General features: G+C 44.7%; 1 protein-coding gene across 2 annotated transcripts in view; it reads left to right on the plus strand.

The window, feature by feature from the left end:
* Positions 1–6,273: 6,273 nt before the first annotated feature.
* nrd1a (nardilysin a (N-arginine dibasic convertase)) overlaps positions 6,274–12,473 on the plus strand; it is a 27,237-nt gene continuing 21,037 nt past the window's right edge. Inside the window, exons 1-5 of one of the 2 annotated variants that reach the window (XM_025005226.2) lie at positions 6,274–6,294; positions 7,073–7,426; positions 7,924–8,140; positions 9,398–9,479; positions 12,242–12,395. In XM_025005226.2, the coding sequence (XP_024860994.1) occupies positions 7,242–7,426; positions 7,924–8,140; positions 9,398–9,479; positions 12,242–12,395 (638 nt within the window). In that variant the 5' untranslated portion in view covers positions 6,274–6,294; positions 7,073–7,241. The other variant, XM_017417354.3, reaches the window with a different exon arrangement.

Below are 12,473 nucleotides of genomic sequence, written 5' to 3' on the forward strand. Positions count from 1 at the left end.
AATTAATCATGTAATACGAGGCGGCGCGCGAGTGCCGGTTTCTCTGCGTCCACGAGAGGGGAGAGAGAGAGAAAAGGGGGTGGGAGGGGGGCAGTTTAGTTTCCGGTCATAAACAGATTAAACAGATTACAGCGGGGAGAGCGGGACCCATAAACTTTCTGCTCACGTCACGCCCGTGCGTGCAGCGTGGCACGAAATAAAACAAAACAGAAATAAACAAAACACACGGACTGTTCCACCATACCGACAGTAACTCAGGACATCATTACTTTGTTCTTAAGCAACCCCCCCCCCCCCCCCCCCCCCCCCCACAAAAAAAAAAAAAAAAAAAAAAAACAACTATGTGTGTTGCCATGGCGACTTCGCGCCAGCTGGCTTGGGCTGCGCACGCGCTCGCCAGAACTCGCACGCGGCACCGCCGTGACTGAAGTTTATTGTAATAATTTTAAAAGCTCATTGACTTCCTGATTGTGTGCATGGAGAGGAGGCGGGGCTTAACCTTTCTCCTTACTGCACAGACTCTGGTTCCAAAAATACAACACAGCCTGGTTCCTGCTGGCTCCAGTTGCCAACAAGAAAAGGTAGGATGTCGGTCTGTTAGTATATGATGTTTATGGTTCTGACCCCCAGAATAACAACAGCAGAGATGTGTGAGCCCAGCAGTAGCTGAATAAAGTGTACAAACATTGCTAAAAAAGCTAAAAACCCAATCAAACCCAAGGGTGCCTCCATAAACTTTCCAAATAGGTGGCCAGAGGGGGGTCACTGACAATCTTGGGGAAAGAAAAGCCATAACAGATTTTTTTATGCTGTGGTGTAAGCTTTGTGGAAAAATACTGCAATATGGGAGTAAAGAAATCTCTTTCTGATAAACTTTATTATTATTATTATTATTTCAAAGTGTAAATTAAGCACAAACATTGCTAGGTTAAAAACTAACCTAATTTGTAACTTGAGCTAAGGTAGTTTTAACTCAGCTGGGTTGGATTATTAGTTCGACCCAGAATGCTGGGTCCACTTCTTTACCACAAAATTGGGTTAAAATGACTAATTTATTGAACTACAGTTATGATTCCCAAAGTTGGCGTCGGGACCCCAGTGTGGGTCACTCAGCAAATAGGGGTGCTTAGATAATCTCTAGATATAAACTTACAATAAAAAAGCTTAGTTTTAATGCTGTATTTGCACCATAATAGTTACAAAAATTTGAAATACAAGTCCATAAATCGATTTAAAAAAAATGCACAATAGATGTTAAGACTGTTTGTGTTGTCATTTTGTCCGCATTTAATGGAGTCATTAGCATTTTTAGATGTTTAAACAGCCAACAGATGGGGTCACACACCTTTGTCACTGTTATTTTATGGGTTGGAAGCTGAAAAGTTTGGGAACCATTGAACTAGAGCTACTAATAGGTTGAGTTAAAAAAGATTTTAAAAATCTGGATTATTAGATACAACTTGGGCTGGTGCTCGCTATCTGACACTAACAGCTATTAGTGTCAGCCAGCTAGCACCAACTAATGTTATTTTAGGAAATCAAGCTCAATATTCAGTGCAAACTAAAGTTATTAAAAAAGCCAATCAGGTTAAACATCTTACAAGTTGTTTTTACCTTTACTGCTTGTTACATCCTCAAGCAGAAGTCCAGTCAAGTTTATTTAGTCAACATTTTGCTTAAAATGGTGAAGGATGGCACAGGTCATCTCCGTCCCAACCTGTAATCCAACAGCATAGTATTCTATTAAACTTCGACCTTCTGTCCTTATTCAGGAAACTAACTTCAAGGTTTTTTTTAAGTTATTTAATTTTTTTAATTAAAAGTTACTATTTTTTTAAACTAGTTGAGGAAATTAAAAATCCTCATCAAAAAAAGCTTAAGGACTCAGAAGGATAGGACAAATTGATTCATGTCAAATTTGTTAGGGGTCCTAATTTATCGGTGCTGTGCCCCCCCCCCCCACACACACACACACACACCCTTTGTGGTGCCCCTGTATATGGCAGCACAAACAGCTTAAATAACAAAGAATGTTGCACGCCTTAAGACAAAGTATTTTTTCACTAATTAATAACATTGTTTCTTCAATTATAACAAAAATGTGGTATTAGCAATAACTTAGCAAATGGTGGTGAGCGCTACAGATAACTCCTCGCCGACACTGAATTCAGCTCCCTACACCGGCTAATCACAACCTGCTGGGTGGCTGCTGAGCTATCAATACTGCCTCTAAGTGGCAGCTATAGGGCCCCTGTAAAACCTGGGGTCCAGCAGGGTCTCAAATAAATGCGCTGTGGTGCCGAGGTGTTGAAAATGTGCATTCAAATATCAAGCCAGCCGGTTTCATGGCTATAGGAAAAGATTTAATAACAACATGTCTCCCACATTACTCAGCTGAAAGTTCAATTTTCAGTTCAATTTCACATTGATTTCTGCGCGCATTATAAGGTGAATCACCTTGAGGGAATGGAGAGGTGCATCTCCCCCTCCCTCCCTCCTTCCCCCCCAGTCTCCTTGTAGCAGTGGAGAGAGTGGGGGGAGGGGGGGAGCTCTCCCTGGAGATTTCTATCAGAAACAGTAACAGAGACGGTTCCAGTAATATCAGGGAGATGCAGATGATGGTTATGGATCTCAGGGCTCTCAGGTGCATTAGTCTTTATTACAGCTTCCCCACAAGGCTACTTAACGCTTGCTTGCAATGGAAACAGGCCGGCAGAGACAGAGCATGCATGCCCAGACAGACACAGGAACATCATGCTTTTGCCCAGGCTGCAGACAAACAGTACTGGGTCCCGTTAAACACGCCGTCATATTGGTGCACGGAAGGACGCTGCAGTGACGCACGGTTTTTAAAGATTACTTCAGGGTTTTTTTTTTTTTTTTTAAATGCCAGTGTCAGACCCATGATGTAATAAGATCAAAAGATTGAGCGTACAGTGGCCCCTGAAGGAGAATCTGGCAGGAAAAAAAACACTTTGCAGTGATGCCGCTGAGCTGTGGAGGCTCCCTAAATTAAGAAAACAAACGGAGAGGAACTTGAGAAAAGATGGTTATCAGGCACCATCAGATACCTGCGTGTCTTTTCTTCAGGGGCAGGAGCTGCATAAAGTACTTTTTTTGGAGTGTTGACTGGGCCTCTAAAGTAGGGGATCTATTTATACTGGCCTAGTGCTGTCTGTGGAGCTGTCCAGTGCTGAAATAGATGGGGATTCATGCTGTTTCATTTCAAACACTTCTCCTTTCTTCCTCCTCCGCTTCCCCTATCTCCAAGGCATTTTCTTTTGTCCAAACTGAATTATTTCTGTCAGATTATACTTAGATTCTTTATATTTCCCTCCTTTCTTTCCCCCCTTTTTTCTTTTTGTTCCCCCTCCCTCGTTTTCTTTCTTACTTTGACTGTCTTGTGTGCCCTTGTTAACTCGGGCTTGTTTCCTTGCCACAGTTTCTTTGATTTAATCCACTTTGTTTTCCTCCGCACGCTCTTGCACCCCATCTCCCCTTCCACTGAGGACATATCGCAAAAAGTGGTCATCTCAGTTTTGTGGCTCTCTCCAATTATGCTTCTTTTTTCCTGCCCACAAGACGTCCACTGGGATAGGCTTGCATGCGCGAGTGCACACGCACTAGAGACTTGAGGAGGCAGCGACAAGAGCAGGAGCATGGACTGTTTGTGTCCTTTAAGATCTCATGTCTTGTGTGTCTCTCCCCCCCCATACACATGCCCTGGTGTCTTTAGGGTCTTCTCTGCCCCCCTCCGGTGTCTCTTAGTTACTCAGTGTAGTGTGAGGCAGGCAATGGCACCCTGAACTGTGTAAGGAGGAGAAGAAAGCCAGCAGAAGAGAAGAGGGACAGAAGGAGGGTAGGGAAATCAACAGCCTGACTGTGGGAGAGAGCGAAAAGGAAACAATGAGCAGTGGGTACATGGGGGTTGAGAGGGATGGCTGTGATTTGCAGGGAGGAAAGGAAGGAGGGGGGGAAGAGAATAGCCAGGAGGGCAGGTGGTTCTGTCATTAGCTCCAGATTAAAGCAAAGGGCAACTCCGGAGGACTCACCTCTGATTCACACAGCAGTACTGCAGGCAAGGACGAGCCTCTCGGGAGACAGGGAACACATGCACACACATGAGCACACACAGGCAGGAGACGCTGTGGTGATTCACAGGATTACCCATGGGCTCATGATTACACACATAAACACACACATATATAAGCATATAACACCCCCCTCCCCTCCCCTCCTCATTTACACCATGACTCACAAGAACACGCCAACTTCCCCCCGCACACACACACACACACACACACACACAAACACATCGTTGAGCTAATTAATCAAATCTCCTGTTTTAATTAGGATTCAAATCAGTTGCCATGGGAACCTTGCCCCCTCGGAATCTGTAAGGTAAGAACTCTGGTTCCTGCTGCAGCCTCCAATGGCTCCGCGGGAAGCTGTCCGAGGGGGGACAAATTCATAAAACCTGCCATGATCCAGAAGGCTGCGTTCTGCATTGCATTTTTGCCTTTTTTTTTTTCTGGCAAGGCCTGGGGTACCAAATCTGAACTTCAATTTGGGTTCAGTCACAGAGATGGGGAAGTGGACGTTCTTTCCCGTGGAAAAAGGCCGTATGCACTGGCGTCAAAGTGGGATGTGGGGGGTGGGGGGTATGGCCTGCGGAGGCCTGTCCAATTGATCACCGACAAAAGTCTGCCATTTGGCTGTGATAGCTTTCGCGTGGCAAGGCATGTAAAAGCACTTTTGCACAGTTCATTGAAGTTTATTCTTTTTTTTTTCTTTACAACCACTAGGCAAGCTTTGTGCTTGCATAGAACTTTGCAAAGCATGTGGACCTTTAGTGAGCTTAAGAATATGTTTGAGAGAACCTGGTATTATTGAGCCAGGTCAGTACTTTTTACGTCAGCCTGTTGGGGATTTTAACATTCGTTGTTAATATTAATCAGACCGAGGAAACATTTATTCAGCGGCTAATGCCAGAGCTCTGTTTAAAGTGATGTGGAGGCTTTAGTGTTAACACTGTTTCATCTCACATGCTGATAGACATCGCACCAGCTTATCTTTAAAAAAAAAAGGAGAAAAACACTGGATGAGAAAGCTCAAAGTGCAGCAGAGCTGTGCCACCTTTTATCTGTCCCAAGAGCCCCAATATCAGCTCAGGTGAAGGCCGGACGTGATGAATGAAAGTGTGGAGAGCGTGCCAAGCGAAGCCATTAGGACACAAGAACTCCGGCGTGCGTCTGAAGCTCGCCGGTTGTCATGGTTGCGGTGTTTATCACCTCTTTCTGCCAACACAGACCCAGGGGCAAATCAGATTGGCTTCAGACTGAGAGAGCGAAAGGGAGCTGGTGAGTGAGGGGGAGGACATATTGGCACAGCAGAGAGGTGAAATGCCAACACTCTGCAGAGTAAAGGCTGAGGAAGAGCCCTGGATAAATGTCAGTGTGGCTTATTCACGATAAGAGTTTGTTTTTATCCGTTTGACTCTGATTTAAGGACTGAGGAGCTATTTGTTTACTCCCCCTCGAAGGCTCTTTTTTTATTTTACTCTCTATTTTTAACAGCGGGTTAAGGGTTAATTTATTCTTATCTATCTTTTTCGAATCTTTGGAAGGCAAACCAACACATCTTGTCAATGAGCTCTAGGCAGTTATTAAAAATAGTGATAAGGTCATCTCATGAGGAGTAAATGCTCCCAGCTCCTCGTGGCCTGTGCCTGCCACCTACCGGTCACGAGCGTGCTGACCTGAACCCTGGTACAGGTGCATCAAAACGCTCTGTGGGGGGGGGCAGCACATTTATAGCGCGCGCAGCTACCTGTTTCACTTCAGGTTCACCCTGCGAACGAGTTAAATTGAAAAACGACCAATTGTAACGCTTAGCGGCGGCGACAAGCGGGCCGGCCGGACGCTTTCAATCAGGCGAACATAATCAGAAACAGATGGCCCCGACAGCTGCTCCCCCCCGCGAGTCCACTCCCCGTTACGGCACAATGCAACCACTCGCACCAAGCCTAGCCTGCCGCGTCGGTCTGCGCGATGTAAGGTTTACACGATGTAACACACGCGACAAAGCGTTTGTTACACGACGTAACGTACGCGATATAACGTTTGAAGGACTGCAACGCCCGGCGCACGCGTCATACAATTAAGCCACGCCCCTTCACTCGGAGAACCAATCGGTGAGCGTTTTGAAGCGGTACCCGATCTCTTTAGCCAATCGCAGAGCTTCTTGTTAAACCGGTATATGCTAAGGCCTTTTTTTTGGCTAGCAAAGACGAAGGTATGGATACAACTTACCGGGTTGGGGGAAACATTTTTTAAAGCTTCGGTTTGGGTTTTTTTTCTTCTTTTTTTCCGTTTAGTGAACTAGTTAAAAAGTCGCTGACTTGCAGTTCCCCTTTTAACTGCACCTGTTTATATCTCTCCGTTCTTTCGGCTGCTTTATTTTTTTTTTGTAAACTCAAGCTACTTCTCGTGCGGTGAGTGTCGCTTCGTGCGGGTTCGGCGCGGTCAGGCTCGTTCGGACTTGAATGGGGTCGAAACCACCAGACAGTCCATGTGAATAGGTGTATTGTGAGCGTCTGTGTGTGACAGCGCAGGAGTCCAGCTGAAGCTTTAGCTGTGTACAAGCTGAAGCTTTTTCTTTTCTTCTTTGGTAATCTAACTGCTTCTGCATACTTTGTGCTGTCAGAGCTATTCACATAACACGTTCAGGAGATGACTGCTATAGCTTCTGTTTTTTGTCATATTTATGCTTTTCAAAATATTTAACTTTATTGACAAATAGTTTCCCCACAGACATACATTGAGATTCCCTCTGAAATCAGCTTCAACATATCTGCTCAATTTCTGTCATCTTATGCTACTTGTAGCTTTTAGCTATTCTGCTACTTTAGCTTTCAGCTAGGCTCTTGCTACCTTTAGCTTTAAGGTAGCATTTTGCTTCTTATAGTGTTTTTAGCTTTAACAACTGAGTTTGAGCGCCTAGAGCAAATTTCTTCAGTCATTTGAGCAGAAAATGTGATGTCTCACATTGTTTTGATTTGATTCCCTTTCAGGTGCTATACTCCTCCGTGAGGAAGGGTCTCCGTCATCGCCCTGTTCCGGCTGACACGGTGCGTCTCCGTGCTCAGGACTACGCTGCCCTCGACGGTGATCCGTCCTGCCGCCCGTGGCCGCGCCCTGCTGTCGGTCCGCGGCGCCGGAGGGCCGCCGCCTCTGCCGACGATGCCGCAAACCGGCAAGTCAACTAACGCCCCGGCGGGCGACTCTCCGGGCCCGCTCCAGTCGGGGGCCTCGGCCGAGGAGGGGCCCTTGGAGGGAAATCAGGCCGCTGGAGGAGAAGGAGGAGGAGAGGACAACGTTGGAGACTGCGAGATCGTCAAGTCGCCCAGTGATCCTAAACAGTACAGGTAACAACCGCTTAAGTGGCTCACTCAAGCTTTCACACCGGATGCTGACATTCTCATGATTAATTCAGCTCTGCTCTGTTGAGCGTTTCCTGTTGACATCATTGGTTTTTAATTTGCTTTTCTTTTTTATGTACTGGCGCTATTTTCTACATTCATGAATGCGAAAGTGCTGGGGAAAAAAAATTACCCAGATCTACTAACCCCAATCCACGAACGATACCGAGCCTCTTTTTCCAGCTGGATCAGCGCGTTCTTACCATTGTAGTCTGATGATATGATTTCATGCTTTAAGCACACATCGGCGCCTCGGGCCTCTGCGGGGCGTACACGGAAAATATGCTGCGAAGGAGCACAGAACGAGCCTCGAGATAGTCTTCAAAGTGATGCATGATTTAACAGCCTGCTCGAAAATCAAACTAGAAGGAGGGGTGGGGGGGGAAGCAGTGATACTGCAGTTTCTTAAAGATGCCTGCGGCGTTTCACCTTTGACCTCACAGGTACGTCGTTTTAGACAACGGCCTGCGAGCTCTGCTCATCTCCGACTACAGCGGGCCTTTGTTGGACGATGACGAGTCAGATGGAGAAGACGAAGAAGGAGAGGAGGAGGAAGAGGAGGAGAGCGCCGAGTCTGAGGATGAATCGGACGACGATGAGGACGGGGGCAGCGACGCAGACGAGGAGGGGAAAAAGAAGAAAGGGAACGCCGAGAAACAGGTACGGCGTTGACATTTTGCTGCAGAGCCGTTTCTGCTTTAGCGAGCTGCACTGATGTTAAACATCCCCGGAGTCGTGTTGAAACTAAGAGTTTTTATGCCGAAAGGAGATTAATAACAAATACACGCCAGCCCGAACTGGGAGCTATTTAAACAGAGCGTGCTGTTAAACAACACTTGTATTGCAATTGTTGGCGTAAGTCTCAGTACTTCTTAAATTCCCTAATCTGTCAGTGGCTTTCAGCTCCGTTCTTGTTAGTTCTTTCAGTGCACAATTTTTTATTTTTTTTTTTCCAGAACGCTGCATTGCATCCCACAATGGCCCTGAATGCACAATTCAAAAGGTTGTTTAAATTTAACTTAGAAAAACACTAATTAATTCATGCAGCACAGAATAAGTCTGGTTCTCATTGATTTAACTATATATATATATATATATATATATAAGAAACAGTCTTTCATCATAAAAGATGCTGAGCTGATACATTTGATTAATTATGCCAAATGAAAAAAACTACAGTTATTATCTGACCCTAAACTATGATCATAAATTGGCAGATTTCTTTTGTTTTTTTTAATCATGAATTAAAGTCAGTGATGCATTTGATTCATAAAAGGGACAAATATAATATCAGGAAAAAGACTAGTTTAAAAAGAATTAATGATATTTTGTTGACACAGTGATGCTGCTAGCACTGCTTCCTCCCAGCAATAACTAACGGAGTCATCCCTGCCTGTTAGCAAAATATCTCATCGACCTCTGGACCGATTTCGACGAAACTCTCGTGATGTATTCGTCGAATGTTCATCCACAACTGATGAGCTTTTGAAGATAACCAACCCTGTCAAACACAAAAAAAATGGCTTAAACTCAGTCGGTTTCACAGATACGGAGCTGAAATCCGGCAATGTAGTAGTTCGGTCCGACATGCTCTGAGTGGGACATCTCGCCAGGTTGGTGTTGGTCTTCAAGGTGGCAGGGGATATCCATACCTTCGAGGAATGCTAGTGGCTCTAAACCAACCACGAGTTTAAGCATTTGGGTGTGTGTCGGTCTGTGATGGATTAATAAACCAGTCGAGGGTGTACCTCATAAATAACCTCTTATAAAAAAAGTATATTAACATATCCTGCTATATATGCAAAATAGGTGTTTAACATTTGTGATGTTTTGTCGGCCCAAGCTTTAGTGTCCACGTTAGTTACTCTTCAGCACTTCAGAAGATGATTTGATTGTGTGTGTGTGTGTGTGTTTCAGTCTGCCGCAGCTCTTTGCGTCGGCGTGGGCAGCTTCAGCGACCCCAGCGATCTCCCCGGCCTCGCTCACTTCCTGGAGCACAGTGAGTAATTAATCCTCGGGAGTCGAGTCGCATCTGTCCGCCCTCTCAAAACGAACCGGACGACCGACAGCGGTTTTTCAGGACGACACTGGAACATTTTAAAGTTATAAGTTAATTCGACTGAGTGGACGAGAAAGTAAAAGAAAGTCAATTATACAAACTAGTCGATTCCTCTAAATGTTAAGGCAATCCTTCCTTTGGTATCTGTTTTTATTTTTTTTTCATTCCCCAGAGGACAAACTGAGATAACACTATCTGACAGTTCCTCTCAGCTGCAGGATTTAAATGATACTCAGTTATTTGATGCTGTTGTACTTATTGGCGTTGATGCAAATCCTGTCTGGAAGGAGAGAGTAAGTAATCTGCCGCTTAAATAGCTCGTTTTTTGTAACACAACTGTGGTGTCACCACTGCAGATTCAAGTCCAGTCAAGTTTTTTTGTTTTTCTTTCTTTGCCCAATTACTCCCCTTCCCGTCTTTCCTCGATACCCCAATCAAGCCCCTTCAAAACACGCAGAAATGCTTTTTTTAAAATTTTTTCTCCTAACACGCGTCGTCCCTTTACCAGTCGTCGCATACTCCAGGTACGTTGTGCGCGTCTCGTTATTTTGTTCTGTCTCGGTCGCGATCGGCTAACATTATGTGACAATTCCCAGAATAACCCTCTCCTCGGGGCCAGACTAACCCAGGGTGGGGGGGCAAAAGGCACAAAATGAGCTTTGGGGATTCTTCTGACCCATTTTCCCCTCCTGCTTTTTATGCGTTGTGCATCATTACCTGCAAAATAACCACTTACTGCATTTATGCTTCATGTTGATCGTTAACAGGTTTATTTTCCAGTATTTTATTTTAATTTTTTTATAAATACGATTATGAGATTGAGTTAAGATCAGAGTGTAACCTAATTATCGTCATGATTATGAAATTATGGTAGATTAGATAGACAGTAATCATTAATTTACCTCATATGATATGCAGCCTAGAAATCGTTCGGTTTTGTTGCCGTACAAGCTGGAGCTTAATTGTTTTTTTATTTAAATTAAAAGCAACAATTATCCCAAAAATACTTCAGATTAATAATAAATATTTCTAAAACATAAAAAAACTGAAAAATGGTACACATATGTTTTCAGCAGCCAGAACGCGATGCTTTATGGAGTCTCCTTCTGCAATAATTCCAGCATCATGTGCCTCTTCAGGTCCGTCTCCAGGATCTTGGTCCGTCCAACATGGACTTTTTGTCCAAACGTCTCCATCTCCTTCAGGTTGGACGGGAGCTGCTTGAGTCCATCTTTAAACCAAACCAGAGATTCTGAGCTGGACTGAGGTCTGGGCTTTGACTGGACCAGTCCAGGACCTTTAGCTGGTTCTCCTTAAACCACCTGAGTTGTGGTGGGTTTGGGGACGTCGTCCTGCTGGAAGGTGGACCTCCGTCTCTGTCTCAGATCTCTGGTAAACCCCAAGTTCCTCTCAAGAATTTATCTTTTCTTTAACTCTGATCAGTTTCCCAGTCCCCGCTGGTTCGAAAACACCCCCACAGCATGATGCTGCCACCACCATGCTTCACTGTAGGGATGGTGTTCTCAGCATGGTGAGGTTTGCCTCAGACGTGGTGTCATCCTTGATAGCCTAAAGTTTCATCCAACCACAGCACCGTCCTCCACACATTTTGGGGGAAGAAATTTGAAACGGCCCAGCTTTTATTTTGTTATTTTAACCATTTCCTGCTGCTCTCCCATAAATCCCAGCTCTGTGCTGCCTAGCTCCATCAGGGTTATCTTTGACCTCCTGGATGTTTCAAATTAAAGCCCTCCTTGTCCAAGCCATGAGTTCTGGTGGACGACCCTCTCATGGTGACATAATTTTTCCACCTATTAATGGATTTAATGGTGTTTCATGGGATTTTTGAGGCTTCTGGGATATTTTTTTAACCCAGCCCTGATCTGCTTTTCTGCATGATTTTGTCTCTGACCTGTGTGGAGAATTCCTTGGTCTTCATGACATCTCTTGCTTGGTGGTAGCCCTTACTACTACAAAAGGTGATCAAGTTGCATGGCTTCAGATGGTTATAGTGACAGTTTAATAGCCTAAAAATGATTTTTTTTCCCTCATTTAACTCCATTAATGTGGAGTATTTTTGTAGTTATTATTAAAAACTCATTTAAATTCCAGGTTGTAAGGCAACAAAGATTAGCAATAGCCCAGCGTACATTGCTGCTCAATAATTCAGCCTTAACGTCCCCCAACAGGAAGCAGAAAATGACCTCCCTGCATCCAGCGAGAAACACAATTTTACTGTCTTAAAATATATTTTAAAAAAAAAACAAAAACCTGGACTTGTAATAAAGTGTCACGAGTCGTCCGGATTGCACTTTATGATATCGATGCTGCTATCAGCGGAGACGGCTGAACATTGTTCTCCAGCGATTAGTCTGAAAGGAAACCCTCGCTCATTCTCGCAGTCTGTCATCCAAACTGTCACCAAAAATGTTCACAACACTATTTAGAGCCGCGCGTGCAGCCGTATCTGAAAACAGAGCTATCATTTTCTGTTCGGACTGAACCAAAGAAAGAGAAAAAAAAAAACAACACCAAACAAAAACATCACACCGTGTTCGGCACACTGTCCCCCCCCCACAAATAACAAAAAGCACAAATAATAAGCATCTCCGCGCAAGTTCCTTTTCTCCCCCCCTTTTTGTTTTGTTCCTGCTTCTCAATTCTCCTTCTTATTTTCTGATCTACTCCCCGCCGCATTCCAGTGGTGTTCATGGGCAGCGAGAAGTACCCGTCAGAGAACGGCTTTGATGCTTTCCTCAAGAAGCACGGTGGGAGCGACAACGCCTCCACCGACTGCGAGAGGACCATCTTCCAGTTTGACGTCCAGAGAAAAAGCTTCAAAGAAGCTCTTGACAGGTTAGGGGAAGCATGAGAGCTTTTCTTTGTCTTTCTGTTTGTGTTTTGAAGCTGTCGCCCTTCACACGGAGGGGGGGG

Source organism: Kryptolebias marmoratus, linkage group LG10 (assembly GCF_001649575.2).
Source record: "Kryptolebias marmoratus isolate JLee-2015 linkage group LG10, ASM164957v2, whole genome shotgun sequence".
In the NCBI taxonomy this organism is placed as follows: Eukaryota; Metazoa; Chordata; class Actinopteri; order Cyprinodontiformes; family Rivulidae; genus Kryptolebias; species Kryptolebias marmoratus.